Source organism: Hemibagrus wyckioides, linkage group LG09 (assembly GCF_019097595.1).
Source record: "Hemibagrus wyckioides isolate EC202008001 linkage group LG09, SWU_Hwy_1.0, whole genome shotgun sequence".
In the NCBI taxonomy this organism is placed as follows: domain Eukaryota; kingdom Metazoa; phylum Chordata; class Actinopteri; order Siluriformes; family Bagridae; genus Hemibagrus; species Hemibagrus wyckioides.
Window position 1 is genome coordinate 4242986 of NC_080718.1, and position 16345 is coordinate 4259330.

At 43.2% G+C, this 16345-nt stretch overlaps 1 protein-coding gene across 1 annotated transcript in view; it reads left to right on the forward strand.

Annotated features, from left to right (window-relative positions):
• The window catches only part of vrk1 (VRK serine/threonine kinase 1), a 13386-nt gene extending 7771 nt beyond the window's left edge, over positions 1–5615 (forward strand). Inside the window, exons 10-13 of the mRNA XM_058400063.1 lie at positions 26–84; positions 2196–2368; positions 4326–4419; positions 5402–5615. Coding sequence (XP_058256046.1) covers positions 26–84; positions 2196–2368; positions 4326–4419; positions 5402–5529 — 454 coding nt within the window. The 3' untranslated portion in view covers positions 5530–5615. The remainder of the gene's footprint in view (positions 1–25; positions 85–2195; positions 2369–4325; positions 4420–5401) is intronic.
• The last annotated feature ends 10730 nt before the right edge of the window (positions 5616–16345 follow it).

The window sequence follows — 16345 nt, forward strand, 5'->3', positions numbered from 1 at the left end:
GTCCAGTGTTCTTCTTCTCTTGCAGATGTCGCAACAATATCAGAGAGTTCATAAAGAGCTGTTTCTCCGCAGGACAAGAACCAGGTGAGGGATGAATCAAGGTGTAATATTTTAGAAAAAGATCGTTCATGCTCCAAGATTATATCAGAAGAGTGAAATATTGCTGACCTCATTATCTAGCCCAGATTATTTGGAAGGTAAACATCTGGAGCCCCTTTAAAGCACTCATGATGTGTGCAGATGAGGATAAGGTTTTCAGTGTCCGTCAAGCATTGATTGGTCTGAAGGACTTCCTGGATTGAAGATCACTGCCACATAAACAGCAGCGTGGCGCATCCGTTGATTTAGCAATAACGAGCACTAATGGATGCTTCCAAACTCCTGAATGCTTCCAGACAACTTTGGTCCAGCTTCAGAGAGCGTTCGTAAGACTGTAGCCCAGTAGATGTGTGGCCCCAGTTGAGGTTATTGGGTCCTTTTGTGGTCTGTCGAGCTCCTTGCTGGCTCACCATTAAAATATTTCATGCACTATATTGGCAAAAGTTTTGGGACACCTCACCAAATCATTGAGTTCAGCATTTGGGCTCGGCCCCTTATTTCCACTGAAAGGAACTCTTAATGCTTCAGCATCATACCAAGACATTTTGGACAATTTCATGTTCCCAACTTTGTGGGAACAGTTTGGGGATGACCCCTTCCTGTTCCAACATGACTGTACACCAGTGACCAAAGCAAGGTCCATAAAGACATGGATGAGTGAGTTTGGTGTGGAGGAACTTCACAGAGTCCTGACCTCAACCCTATAGAACACCTTTGGCATGAATTAGCGCGGAGACTGTGAGCCAGGCCTTCTCGTCCAACATCAGTGCCTGACCTCACAAATGCGCTTCTAGAGGAATGGTGAAAAATTCTCATAAACACACTCCTTGTGGAAAGCCTTCCCAGAAGAGTTGAAGCTGTTATAGCTGCAAAGGGCGGGACAACTCCATATTACATTCATGTGCATGTAAAGGCAGACGTCCCAAAACCTTTGGCAATGTAGTGTAACTCGTAACTAACTCAGAATTCTCAATTCTGATTGGTCAGAAAGTATTTAATTTTCTCTGTTTTTTATTATATGACAAATATCACAGATATATTCCAAATCAAGCTTAATATCAGTTAGCAAAATATATGATTATATAAACAATAATAATTACTTTTTAAAGACAGCAACATCATTTTCACTTTCTGTGTTTTATCTGCAGGTCTTTGGCTCATTAATATGTGGATATTTAAATTTTTTAAAATTACCTTAATGGGTGAAATCCTTAGGATATAATTTTCCTTGCTTTTTAGGATGGTATCTCATCTCATTTTCTCTCCACACACTCACGCTGTAACTTGCTGTTACTTTTGCACAACTTCAGGACTCGCTCGCTGTTTTTTTTCCTTTTTTTTCTTAAATCAAAGGCGTCAGAGGAGCCGTTTGCTCGCCGGATGATGCGATGGCACTTCTGAAGCTCGGTGACAGGCACACAGCAGAAGGAGAGATCCCTCCTCGGGCTGTTGTCTTGCTCGCACACGTCTCGTCCCAACGCCGAGGTGACGGGAGGCGGCGCGCTTAGCGAGGCCATCATGGCTAATTCTGTTTGGTGTGACAATTTGAGCAGCCGACGATAAACAACAGTTTGCGAGCGGCGAAGTCTAAGAAACAGCGTGTGATGTTTTGTCGCCCTCTTTTTCCACTAAACTTAGCCTGAAGGTCAGAGTGCCGGGCGCCTGCTGCGAGGAGGCTCCGGCTCAGGAAGCGTGCTCGATTCCCAGTGCAGTGTTAAACACACACCTTCCTCTTTTATCGGCTTGTGAAATGGAAATCGCTCTTTACACAGAGGCGGGCAAAAGTTCTACTTTCTGCCAGTCATACAGTCCGCTGAATCTATTATTTGCTTCGCTGATGCATAACAACACACAGGAGTGCGGGATAATACGTTCGGAGAGGTGCTGGTATAGGAAAATAATCAGTGATAGACAACGTTGCTTCGTTAGACACTGGAGACTCCTTCCTAAACATAGTTGTTACTATAGAAACAGTGGTGCGTCAAAATAAACCTGTGGTTTTGCCTTAAACACTAAAAAGTTCCTGTCAAGCTGCATGGATGAATTAAATCTCAGTAACGTCAGTCAATCCTAACCCCCTCGTCTCTGCCTTTCAGACGAAATGATAAAGTTCATGGAGGAGGTGAAGACGCTGGGCTACACGGACAAACCCGACTACGCCAAACTACGCAGCGTTTTGCAGCAGGGATTGAAAAGCATCGGCTCCACAGATGACGACAAGCTGGACTTCACGGTGGCCGTGTCCGGCGCTGGGCCGTCCTCGGTCAAGGTGAGACATCTTCGGGATCACCCACATGTCAGGACAGCAGTTGTTAATTTGTGTGTATGTTTTTTTAATAAGCTATACTGATCTAAAAAAATCTCAGTTTAAACGAATCCCTTGTGTGGTGTTAATGATTCGATTCGACTCTGAATCATCTCAACTCCAGGAAATGAATCAAACCTACATTATTATTATTATTATTATTATTATTATTATTATTATTATTATTAAAGATGTTATCTGCTACTGGACCAAAGGACAAAGCTGTAGTTCTCTCCTTCTCTCTCTCTCTCTCTCTCTCTCTCTCTCTTTTCTCTGTCTGTCTCTCTTTATCTGTCTGTCTGTCTGTCTCTCTCTCTCTCTCTCTCTCTCTGTGCCCTGTCTGTATCTCTCTCACTATCTGTCTCTCTCTCTCTTTTCTCTCTCTGTCTGTCTGTCTCTCACTCTCTCTCTTGCTCTCTCTCTCTCCATCTGTCTCTGTCTCTCTTTCTCTCTCTCTCTCTCTCCCCCTCCCTTTTCTCTCTCCCTCTCACTCACTCACTCACTCACTCACTCACTGTCTGTCTCAAGTGTTTCTCTGCATGCTCATTTCACTAGTCAATCTTTTGTGTGTGTGTGTGTGCGTCTCTAACATCCTGCGCTCTCTCGTCCCTCCCAGCGCACTCAGATCGCTCGTCCTTGCACTCTTTATTTCACATGTTGTTTACACGCTATAAGATTTATCGCGGTCACATGTATCGTAGGAAGATGCTCCACTTCCTCTTCATGTTTTCAGAGCTTTAATCCTTTATTGATGGCGAAATGTTTTCAGATCGATTTTATTGTCATCGTACATTAAACTTGTGCTACGTGCTAATTACAAGAGCGCGACTCTATACTGAGAACTATCAAGACAGCGTCTACAGCTCTTAAATAAAAAAAAAAACCCTCTTGAACAAAGAATTCACTTTACCCCGCCCCCTTCTCCTTCGCTCCCTCCCTCCGCCAGGTCCTGAGTGCCGGTGTTTATTCCCCACTAATGTATCACAAATTCGCTGACACGGTCACCTCGGAGCGAACGCAGGCCGGCAATCAGCACGTGCTCTTGCGACACGGGAGGCGACGGACTTTCCTCGCCTTCCCACAATGCCGTTTGCATATGGAAGGTGCCACCAGGGAGCTGGCCTGTGCCAGCTGAGGGTTACCTGCCCACTGCAGTTATTGTATGTAATTATCGAGCCAATCTGTTCAGCTCAGCGGGGTCTGGATGGTAATCATGAGGCAGCAATTGGCAAAATGGAAGGGAAATGTGAGGAGGGGATGGATGGAAAGGAAAGAAGGAAGGGGAAAAAAAAGAGAGGGAGAGAAGGGATGATGGTTCGAGTCCGAGAGACAGGCGAGCATTCATTACTCAGTCTGAGTGGAGGATTGGGGGGGGTTTGATTGCTGTCGTTAAGTGCGTCTTCCAGCTAACCCCGGGTTCAGTTTTGTGTGATTTATTTTTTTTTTCCTCCTCCCGTTCGCTCCTCTCTCCATCCTGCGCTCGAATTAGCACCGAACAGGATCCGAAAGCGTTGTAATAAATGAACTCAACATACAAACGATTGTTTAGCGGGTTCAAAGCGCCGAATGAAATTGCGTCTCTGACCTGTAATCTCCAGTCACGGATATAACCTTGAAAATCCGCATCACTCTAAGCGCTATTAAAATAGACCTATTGTGTTTGATATTTCAATGATTTTTTTCTTCTCCTTCTCCTTCCATTCCTCGCCGGATTTTTTAGCCTTGCCGGAGAGCCGAGTCGTAATTACATTTGCTCAGACGTCACGCTTAAGGCTTAAGGCACACGTAATAGTTTCCTCGCGTGTCGCCGAGGAAAGGTTCCTTTTTAATATTAGATTCAAGCTCCCCCTAAGGATGCTGTAGGCAAGTGATTTGACCATTTCTTTTCTATCTTTCTCTCTCTTTTTTCTTTTTCCTGAAGACTCCTAAGCGGAAGAAAGTCGCAGATAAAGAGACGGCTAATGACGAGACCGATAGCACCCCTGCGAAGAAGAGACGTCCGGCTCAGAAGAAGGGTAAGCTCTCACTTCCTGCAGTCCAAATTTTCCCGGGTTTTTCCTACTCACTCCTTTAGATTAGATCCCTGACAAACACTTTTATTTATAGAGGGCAAATAGTTAAACTATTACGAAGCAGCTTTACAAAAATCCTGATGCAAGGAAAAACTCCCTGAGACTACATGAGGAGGAAGGTGGTCGTCATGGTTACTGTAGCACCTCTCAGGAACATCAATATCCCAGAGTATACATTTATGAAGCGTTTCTGGTTTAATGGGTGGAAATGTTCACTGTATACGTTAGATCAGTTTGTAATACTTAGATTGTTTAGTATTGTTTCTCTACTTTCATCACTCGAACAAAAATGGGGTGTAATAAAGGTGCTCTTTTATTTATTTATATATATATATATATATATCTATAAAATTATACCGATCAGGCATAACATTTGCCAGGTGAGGTCAATAAGACTGATGATCTCCTCATCATGGCACCTGTTAGTGGGTGGGATATATTAGGCAGAATGTGAACATTTTGTCCTCAAAGTTGATGTTAGAAGCAGGAAAAATGGACAAGCGTAAGGATTTGAGCGAGTTTGATGAAGGGCCAAATTGTGATGGCTAGACCACTGGATCAGAGCATCTCCAAAACTGCAGCTCTTGTGGGGTGTTCCCGGTCTGCAGTGGTCAGTATCTATCAAAAGTATCCTGCTGCTAACATCTTGTTGCCAGATACCACAGCATACCTTCAGGGATCTAGTAGAGTCCATGCCTTGATGGGTCAGGGCTGTTTTGGCAGCAAAAGGGGGACCAACACAATATTAGGCAGGTGGTCATAATGTTATGCCTGATATTTGCTTTTAAAAGAATAAGATTGATAAGTACGATATTTCTTAGACGGGTATGTTTTCCAGACAGTACAAGCTCCAGGTTCTGTTTTGTCTCATTTTACTCGAGAAAGAGGAAGTAAACTCTGCCTTGACCGTTTTCTCGTCACACAGAAGTGAACGGAGTAAAGAAGACGGCCGCGAAGAAGTCCAGTCCGAAGCGCCTCGTCGACTCGGGAACTCAGACGTCCCCGGCAGTGGCGGTGAAGAGAGGCAGAGGCAGGCCCAAAAAGACCGCATAGCTCTCCTGTTTTTAAACTGCTACAACTTCTTTTTAACTCTTTTTTTTTTTTTTTTTTTTTTTTTTTTTTCTCGATTATTTCCTAGCTGTACATTTTCTTTTCCTCAACTTTTTTTTTCAGGATGTTGGGTACATTCTCAGTAAAATAATAAATAACAAAAAAAAAAAAGTATGCTTGCTTTGAGTAGCGAGTTATTTTCATCCCCTTTGTAATGGCTTGAATAATCAGGCCCGTGCCGCCGAGGTCCGGAGGGGATTGCTTTGCCCTCGATAAGGAAATCCCCAAAGGAGCTCGCCGAGTGCCGACTCTTTCCACGCCGCATCCGACTCCTCTCGCGTCGCAGAATGAAAGGCGAGGTGCGCCTCTCTCTCTCTTTCTCTCTCTCTCTCTCTCTTTCTCTCTCTGTCTGCGCTTTGATCCCGGAGCTGAGACGCTCTTCAGGGAAAAAGGCAGCGTGCGAGTGCGCCTTACCTCTCCTCTCTTCCGCCATTTGATCAGGAGAAGACAAAAGGCGAACACTTGGGTCCCGCTGTTTGTCACTCCTCACGCTCGAGTCTTCCTCTCCCGCTTCCTCACAGAGCCATCATTAAAAGTTAGTTGCGGGCGTGTTACTCAGGATCGCATCTCGTAACTTTGGTACCGGGTTTGATCGCAGGCAGAAAGTGTTTTTAAGGCTAAGCGCCATCTTTCCGACATTGAGAGGGCGAAGAATAACTCGTAGATAGATGAGAAAACAAAAAAAACAACAGATCAGAATAATGCTGCGGTGTGTATAAAGGTAAAAGAAGTAGTGTGTAGAGTTTGTCACTCTGGATTGAGATGACATTTGTAGAAAGTTTTTATTTATTTATTTTTATTTTTTTTCTTCCAGAATAGTAACGAATCCAATACAGATAACGTATCCCAGTTGGTCGACTTCTCCGTGAATTAGGATTTAAGGAATCCTTCAAATCATGATTGTAATTAAGTCGAGTCTGAACGAATCAAAAATAAAACTGATTCTTTTGATTCTTGAAAGTGTGGGATGAAAAAATGTGTGTGTTTTAAACAGCTGTTCCTAATCCTCCGTTACAGTAAAAAAAAAAACAAAAAAAAACATTTTGTTTAAGATTTTACTTAAAATGTTTACATACAATGTTTCCCCTAAAATTAAAAAAGAATCATTTGGTGTGATGAACTGATTCGAATCAGAATCTTTTGCCGGTGTGTTTTTAACTTTTAGGACTGAACCTATTGTCATAGATTTGGCACAAAATGATTGACATTTATTTAAATGAGATGTACAGTGTGAGGAGATCTCGGCTAGCGATATAGATTTGTGCTTGTTAAATCCGTCACTACGCCGATTATCACTTCCAAATCGATCATTTTTTTTAAATGTAATTTTTTTTTGTTTGTTTTATTCTTTTTTTTGGTTTGGTGAAGTCATTTAGAACTGATCTAAAAGTTACTTCAGGCTTGTTTTTGATGCAGCTTATCTGGTATGACCTTGCTTTAAGCGCCTAACAGCCCCAATACCACCTAACTGCCACTGTCGGGCCCTTGAGCAAGGCAGTTAACCCTGTGTGACATAAATAATACTTCTTATAATTTTTACTTTTTTTTTTCATTGTCAGATTTGCACAGCCAATTTTCCAAAACATTATTTATTTATTTATTTTATTTTATTTTAAATTAATTTGATATTTTTTTATGTTTAAAAGTGAACAGCTCATATTGGTTGTTATTATTATTTATATTTTATTTATTTATTTATTTTAATTCTGTGTAAATAAAGTTAGAAGCATACAATATTAACCTAATTTCCCTAAAGTTTAACCAGAATTACGGTTCCTTTGGAACAAAAGATACTCTTGAGATTGGAGCTCCTACTTCACATCTGGCCAAGACAATTGGTGAGAGAACACAGAGTACTGCAGGTGCTGGACCACAAATTGGGGGCAACTGGTAAAAGACCTAAGTAGCCAGATGTCAGGAAGCTTTTGTTGTCATTTCAAGCAGCTGGTACAGTCCACAGTGAAATGTAACTATGTTCCTCCATGACTGTGATGTTCAGCCCACTGTACAGACCTTGTGGTTTCCTTCCTTGTCTTGTTAAATCTGCTTATCCACCAAGTTTGTGCTGTGTTCTTTCACAACAGGGAGAGAAAGAGAGAGAGGTTTTCTCCTAATGTTTGTTTTCCGAGCCGAGCTGCAGGGGCGCTATCGATCGCTCCAGCCGTGCGGGGTAAAGTGCACCCCTGCGTGCACCCAATTCCCCCCACTCTCTCTTCTTTACCACTGACCTTGGGGGCGCACAGCCATTGCCTCGCAGTAGGGGGCAGTAGCACATAATAATGGCACACTTAGGGCACTTGGGGGGGGCAGAGCATTTAAACACAACTTTACCACCTGTTCCCTCCACCGGCCACACACGGAGCAGACCCGCAGCTTTGATGGGCCCGAGCGTGGCCATTGATTGACCCGCGTTTATATCCACTGCTTTGCTTTGTGTTTCTCTAAAACAGTGGCGGTTTGGTGCAGAGGCTTCATGCTGAACCATGAATCTCGCTCAGCAGACGTTTAAACTGCGCCCCGGACCCCCTCGGTACTTTTTGTAATGTGGATGTCAGCGTCGCTCGTCTCCTATCTGATAACGTTGTTGTGTTATCGGGTCCAATTGGCGCTGTATGTAACTCATCTCTTACTGTAGAGCCTGAGGGATGGATGACCTTATTGAAAGTTCTTTAGGATGGAGTACAGTAGTTGCTTAACTGTACTTTTTAAAGGAATCGTTCAGCAGAAAAAAGTTTTTCCTTGCTAAACTCTGTCGATACAAGGCTCATGAAGCCAAAATAATCTTTTCTCAACATGTCTGACAATAATCCATATCCGGTTTTCCGTGTTTTCTCGCAAAATCACAAAGTTCACTCCTTTTATTATAAGCATTGTGCTAGGTCACATGACCAGAGTCACTTCTCATAAAACACAGACGTTTTAAAAGGAGCAATTCTTCCTAGGGTAAAAGAAAAGGAACTGATTTACATGTTATGGTCATGTGACCTACTAGTGGTCAAGCATAAGTTATAAAAACATATTAAATATAGACCTTTAAAACGACCTGATAGGGAAATAATACTTCCTACGGTTGATATGTTTTAATCATATTTTGACACTTGTTTTTTTTTTTTATACCCACATGATCCACATCTCTGTAAAACTTCAATCCCAAAAGCGCTGTAATGTCCTCTAAAGAAACATGACCAGAACTTCAGAGTGTAGCTGAATGCTGTAACTTTATAGGAGAGTGGCGATCAGGGACCATTTAGCATCATACCGCTCTATAAATATAATTTTTTTTAGTGTAAAATCATTTCCTTATATTCATTAGTATCAAGTCTGCATTTGTAAATCTTAGGAAACGTAGAATTATTAAACAGTATTAAATAATTTCACAAATACATGATTTAGCCTTGAAACTGGAGGCTTGAGGGCAAAATGTTCCTCTGGTTCTCCATGATGACCTCCAACTTAACTTTATCTCCATGGTTAACAGGTCAAATTTACGTCCTAAACCATATCACCAAGCCTTTGTATTGTGGTTCTACACCAACCTTTTTTTTTCTTTTTTTTCCTTCTTCAACTTTTCCTTTAATTCAACACTTAACTGTACTTATCTACCGCTATCCTTTACATTAGACACCGGCAAAGCAGCTTCAGAGGAAACATCTTCCTGGCCTTAATGAGCAAAGCAAAAGAGACAGAAACAGGACAAACTCAGCAACCGAGAGTTTAAAACGGGAAGCCAATGTCCTCTGGGCTAGGTAGAGACTTTACAGTGTGTCAGAGTCGATAGTGAGGGTTACATGAGGAGGTAGGAGGTAGATTATGAGTAGGAGGATCTTTTGAGATTAAACTGGCGAGCGGAAAAACAGTAGATGTAGGATAAGATGTAGAGGTGAAGTGCAAATTAAGGGGAAACTGTAGGCCACTCAAAATATCGAGGAAGAAGATAACGTTCTTGATGTTCCTGTGTTGTTGTCTTAGGTAAATTCTAATCTCCTGATGGTCATTCTGTCATGTTTTTCATTTCAGTTGTTCCTCCAAATGTATTTGTCGATTCAATTGGTTTGCAATTTGAAAATTATAGCCTTTTTGCTAATTTACATCCATTTTCCCCAACATGATGGAACGTCTCCTTCCTGGACACCGTCCTGTCTCTGGTTAGCATCGATTTTACTTGCTGAAGTGTTGTGAATACTTTTTTGTTCACTCTGTACAGCCAGATGTTCCAGAATATGGTGGAAATGCATTTCTTGAAGAGTTAAAGCCAAGGAAAGCAAACTCTGAGTGAGTTCAAGTGTTTTTGGGAAAGATTGATGATAAAAAAATAAATTAAAAATATACATCTTACTGGAAATTTCTTTGGAAAAGTCTTTGGTTTTGTCTCCAGTTAGCCATTCCTGTATGTTGCCTCTATCACTTGTAGCCTTTAATAATCCAAATTTCCAAAAATGTAAAAGTTAAACCAGTATTGCAGTATGCATGGATCAATCGTGCTGCATTTGATGAAAAGTAGATAGAAATGTTTAACGTGGCTCTGTTTTAGGAATTTTGAGACTTTATTAAATTAACATTGACTCCATCTTGTATGTCAATTTATTCTATCAATATCCAAATGTCCTCTGATTGTAAATTGTGGTGTTGCACTGAAATTTTTTATTTTGGAGCTTCAACTAGCAGGACAGAGACTTTAACACGACCATTTCTTCCTTAGACTTGAGCTTGTTAAGCCTCCTAGTGGACCATCCAGGTAGCCCAAAGTGATAAAGTCATGGGCCGGTTTCTCATGCGTCTTCATAAACGTGACCGAGGAAACTATGATAGTCGAGTGTTTTTTTTTTTTCTTTCCAAGGGACACGGAATCAGCGAGAGCTCCGGGATGTGCCGGTGAATAAGCTCCAGATAGAGCGCCTTTACTCTGATGTAAGGGTCACATCCCCTGTGCGAAAACCTTGATTAGTTTCAAAGGATTGTGAAAGCTGGTGTGATCAGCATGGCAGGCTGATGTCCATCAATCAGCAGCCCTTAAGGCACTGCACTCTGATACCTCATAAAGAAAGGCAGCTTTACACGGGTAATGCTATACCATTCACAGGGTCATGGGACCGCACTGTCCCCATTCATATGCACTTGATAAATGGTGTTCTTGACATTGAATTGTTCAGATATGGGACCAGGGGACCGTGCAGATCCGATCAGAGGTTTATGTTTGAGAGCGAATGGGCGGGAAAAAAAAAAACTCTTTTGAAAATATCAACTTAAATTGTGTTATACTTGAAAAATCTGTTACGTTAATCTATTGTGTTTGGAAGAAGAAATGCCGTCTCATATCTCATTTTCATCTGTCTGGCTTCATGAATTTGGTCTTTTTTGTATCTCGTTCTCATTTAGATGAAAATAAATTTCACTCTCATTGTGTTCCTATTTGTCGCCCGCACCCCCCGTGCCCTCCATCTCAAAAACACCCGTGGAAAAAAAACTCTATAGACTGATTTTAGGCGGCTGACAGAAAGTGCTCTTTCAATGCAGTTATGGTACATTTGCGATTCTAGTTGTGTGTAAATATTAGAAAACAGCAGGTTCTCACATTCGCAGAAACGAGGCGTAGCAGTGGGGCTAAGAGGCGCGTTCTTATCGGTATTGTATTCACACTACACCGTTCCTCCTGCTGTTTCTAATCTGCCGCTGCTGCTGCGAGCAAAACTGGACAGGCATTTATTGTCTCAGCAGGGGGATGCTTGACAAGAGAATGTTAAACACTACCACTACCTGCAATTTTCAAAGGCGATACCAGACATGATAAAATGTAGATACACGTTTAATTTCTGTTTTGGGTGAAACGATGGAGAAACTCCGCCGAAATAAGCAGGTAGGCGATTCTTTTTCTTTGCTTCCACGGGGTGCCTTGTGAGTTTATACTACACTGTTTTTTGTGTGTGTAATTTAAGGGAAAGGCAAAGTCTTGTCTTTTAATGCCTCTGATCCAGACTGCTCCCAGACGAAACCGGAACTGGAGGCCGAGTCGGGGGTTTTAATTCACTTCAACTTCGGTGGATGTGTCAGGATGTTGTGCGGGAATGTGGACAAAGTCGAACCGTCCAATTCAAACCCGAATTGACAAACTCGTCTTTGTCTTTGCATACCAGCGGATCCCCCTGATGCCACTGATCCAGGCTATTCCGAGTCCAAACCGAAGTTGTGTATCGTCTCACTTTTATTAGGAAGTTATTAGGAAGTCTGATGTTGAGCATCAGATAGACACTTGACAACAAAAGAGAGACATCACACTGTCCATGTCCAAATGGCTCATCTTTGTCTTTGCATACTTGCCCAAAATCGAGTCCAAATTGAAACCGGAGGGCAACACATTTGCAACAAGCTTGAATTCAATACCCGGATCTGGTGAGCATTAGAAGACTTGTTTGGACGTAGTCTCTTATGCTGTCAGAGACTAAATAGCTCATCGTTGTCTTTGCGTTTAAAGCCTCTGGTCCAAAACGCTCCTTGTTTGAAACCATGGGCCGACTCGCAAGCCTTGGATTCACTTCCAGGTTTTAGTGAGCATCAAAAGACGTTTTTGACAGCATAAGTGGGACATTGTTACTTCTCTTACGTCCCAATATCTCATCCTTGTCTTGCCCCCCCCACCCCACCCCATTCGCTTCTCTCGACACCCTCTGTGTTTCTGTTTCTTAGATAAATGATGACTTCCAGACGTGGCCTTGATAACTGCTGGGGCCATCGAGGAGGCATCAGAGGAGGCAGCCATCTTAATTATCATGACACTTGCACACGCTGAGATTTCCTCCGTAGTGCTGGTCTTTTTTTTTTCTTTTTTCTTTTCTTTTCTTTTTTTTTTTTTTATTAAATGAACTTTGAAGGAGGCCTGAGGAGACTGTTCAAACTTGCGTTCCAGACCGTTACCCCTTGATCACCGCCTTTTCTGATATCAAAATTGTGCTGCTTCTAAATCGGCTCGTGTTCGAGTCTTAAATTAGGTCGTGCTGTCTAATGGACTTCATGCTGGGAGCGCCATTAAAGAAGCTTCACGGACATTTAATAACCAATTTAGTTAATAAATTCATTTTAATAACCAGGAATCAATTACGTTCTTGATGAAGGGCTTTTAACACTGAACGTTGTTCTGATAACACGGTTCCTGTCTGCTGCTGTGTATAAACGCAGAAATGCCCATTATGTAGTTATCTACTCCTTCTAATAGGTGTCGTGTTCAAGCAACCAGGTCAGTAAAACACCAGGGGAAAAAAAACAGAAGAAATTGCCTTTTTTTCTAGCCGTAGTTCTTCACTTAAAGTGTCTTTTTGTGTAAACGGCAGTAGAGGACCACGATGGGGCCTTATAACACGCCTCGGGCAATTTCTCACACTACCGCGGTATGACGGTATGGCTTTGTGGTCTGGAACACCACCATTGTGGTCACTTTAGCCGTGGCGCTAGAGCGGGGGGCATTCATGCTTTCTCACACACAACCTTTTGTGTGGTGTTCTCAGCTATTAAATTCTCACCACAGGTGAAAGCAGTGTGTGGGTGGCATGTTCAGGGTCACTAAGATTGATGCGGCTTTTTTAACATTTGAAATCTGTTTGTTTGATCTGCTCGTAGAACTACACAGTCTGTTCTGTGTTAATGTTCGAATTTTCTTTTTAAACCATGTGCACGTCTTTCGGGTAAATCGGACGAACTTTCCTTTAATAAGCTCAGGCTTGGGCTCGCTCTGTAAAACAGCTCTCTGGGGCCTGATAGTACACAGACCTCAGCTGGCTGGGAAACATACATTAGCATCGCCTTTGGTAAAAGGAAACTGGCCGCCTTTTTTGTAATGCATTTCTGGAGCATTTTAGTAGAGTGTGCCCCATATTTAGTCTGATTCCTGCCTACTCCCAACGCATATCGCATAAGGTCTGTGTACCCCCTCAGAGAAGTGGTTCTCATGGGATGCGTTCATCTGTCGCTTCACCTCCCAGCGGTTGCTGTTGAAGGGTTTCAAACGCTCCCTGCAGGTTCTTTTGTGGTGTCCGTGCTGTAGGGAGGAGACGGAGCCGCCGGTCCCGGCTCAGGTTTCACCAAGCACCGCGCCCTGATACAAAAAACGAGAGCAAACCTTGCTGGCCTCCTGCCCTCTCCCACCATTGTGTACCTTCCCCATCGCTGCTGCGGCTACAGCCAGCAGATTGGCTTGCTCAGGAATGGGAGAGGACGTCGCTGCCTCCCCATCTGTCCGAGCCGAGATCGAATAATAGGATTTTCTGTCCTGGAATTGAAGATAATTGTGGTCTCTATCCCGCTCCCTAACTGTATGATATTAACCTCGTGCTCCGGAGCCCACACTGGGTCCCGACCAAGGCCAGATGGCAGCATGTTTTGATATCCGATCCGGTCTCGGAGGTCAAGTTGAAGTTGAAATCCGAAGGGTCGCACCGACGCTTTCCTCCATGCAAGTAACAGAGGTGTCATTCAAACCGGCAGCCCTCTTATCTGGATCAGGATCTTTGCAGGGCACTAAAAACGGTGGCCGAAGCACCACTTATACAGATGCCTTCCCGTCGAGCCGTAACTCATTTATACGCACTGGGAACAGACTACGGGTCAAAGTCAAAGTTCTTGCGCTTTTTGGACGTGCAGCGTAAGACTGAATAGCTTCGGTATCAAAGGTGCGAAAGGACAATGGAAGATAGATGAAGCAAACTATTAAAGTGTCCTCAGTCACATTGGACAGGGGGGTGAGAAGGAAAAGGAAAAACGACTCAAGCAGGAGGCATTGCTTTGTTCGATCCAACTCTGAATGGGCTATTTGAGGGGGAAAAAAACCCAGTATGATGATGAGCCTGGTGTGGAGGCCTCCCGTGGTGCTGAAGCCATGGTAATAATGTTCCCTCTCTCCCCTCTCCCTCGCCGTGACCCGGGCCTGGTTACAGTCCCCTTGGTAACGTTCGCATTCGGAGAGCTTTAAATACACTTTAAAACCCTTGCTGTAAGTGTTCGGATTCTGTCAAAGCCAGAATTACCCAAATTAGGAGCTTCATCCCCTCTAGGCTTGTAGTCTAGCACCATTTTAAATGTGTTAGTAAGCACTTTATAATTGAAAACACTTACGCTTCCAGGCAGGCCTGCTGCATATCTATTTTTAATTTATTCATGTCCACTCTTTTTTTTTTTTTTCTTTTTACTCTTTAATTTCACCGTAGCCTTTTAGATTTTTTTTTTCTTTCAAAATTCTTTCCCCTGTGGTTGTTTGATACACTGCTACATTAATAGGCATGCTTTGAAACCTCTTGCAGTTCATCATTTACCTGCGCATGTAGGATTATTTGAATTTAATCCTGGTCTCCCTGCCGGTTCCTACTCTTTCCACAGAGTGCACTGTGGCTCTGCAGACGGACAGACGGACGCCCGAGAGCGCAACGTCATCCTAACATCCTAACAGGGACGTCATTAATAAGGGTTAAATCTGGCTAATTGTAATCCAATTAATAACAGACACAATGATGTACCGCCTGCTTGCTTTTCGGAGGACCCAGCTGTAAAGCCTCGTCACCCCCACCGCCACCCTGTCCTATTGTTCCTGTAATGAGTGTTTTTTTTTTTTTTTGTTGTTGATTTTTTTTTTAAGATGCCAAGGTAGCCGTTACCAAAGGAAAGCCTTCAAGCTGAGCGTCGAGGCCTCCTTATAATTTCCCACAGCTTTGTCTTTGCCTTTGTGTCTTTCTCAACCCAACCCCCCCCCCAAGAAAGTAACCCCTGTGTCATTACTTACATCATATTTCTTCCAATTACACTTCGCTTCCTTTACATTCCAATTTAACCCGGCGAATCATCAGGACCAGACTTTTATTGTCGATGATCTATGCCGTGGCGCTGAGTGAAAGAAAAATAGCCGAGTGAAACTATTTGTGTTTATGGCTTTAGAGGGAAGGAGATAAATGACCTGGCTTTTTTTATTTAGTTTTAATGAAGAAGGGATTGAGGGACTCCCCTGTCCCTGTGGCATTAATGTGATTTTCGTTCTCGCTAGACGCCACCGCTTTTCCTCACCACGTTTGTTTGTGACCTAGTTGCTGGTCTAGGCGAAGGACATCCAGCCCGATGTGCCCTCCTCCTCTTCCTCTTCCTCCTCCTCCTCCTCCTCCTCCTCCTCGCTCATAAGGACCCTAATGTCCCCCCCACACACACACGCTCTGCCGGACGGCACTAGAAAACGAGCGCCCACTTGCAGTAAATAATCAGCGTCCCTCGGTATTAGGCGTCCCTCCGGCCACTGGGCTTAAACGATGGTTCCATTTAGAGCATCTTCAAAGTGCGATCGTGTCCCAAAGCTCCGCCTCGTCCTTCCTCTCTACCATTACAAAGCGCCTTACAAACAATATTAGCCGAGTCACCTTATGCTCTCCACACGAGCCCCCTCGGTTGTTCAGCATTAATTGGATACTCAGTCCCCAATTACGCTCTTGGCCCAAAAGGCGAGCACGAAAAAATAAGACAGGTTTCGCTTCCCTTCTGTGGGACTTCATTAAAGCGGCTAGTGCGCTGGTTTCCTCAGGGAGGGAGGACAGCAACACACACACACACACACACACACACACACACAATGGCCCAGTGTCAGAGTTCTGCAGTATGGGGACACTTAAAGCACAGAGAAGTTAATTACACACTGTGTGTGTGTGTGTGTTTTTCTTCCTTCTTCACTCTTGTGAAATATTTGGAATTAATTAGTCGAATCAATATGCATTTCAGATCATACAACATGCATACAGAG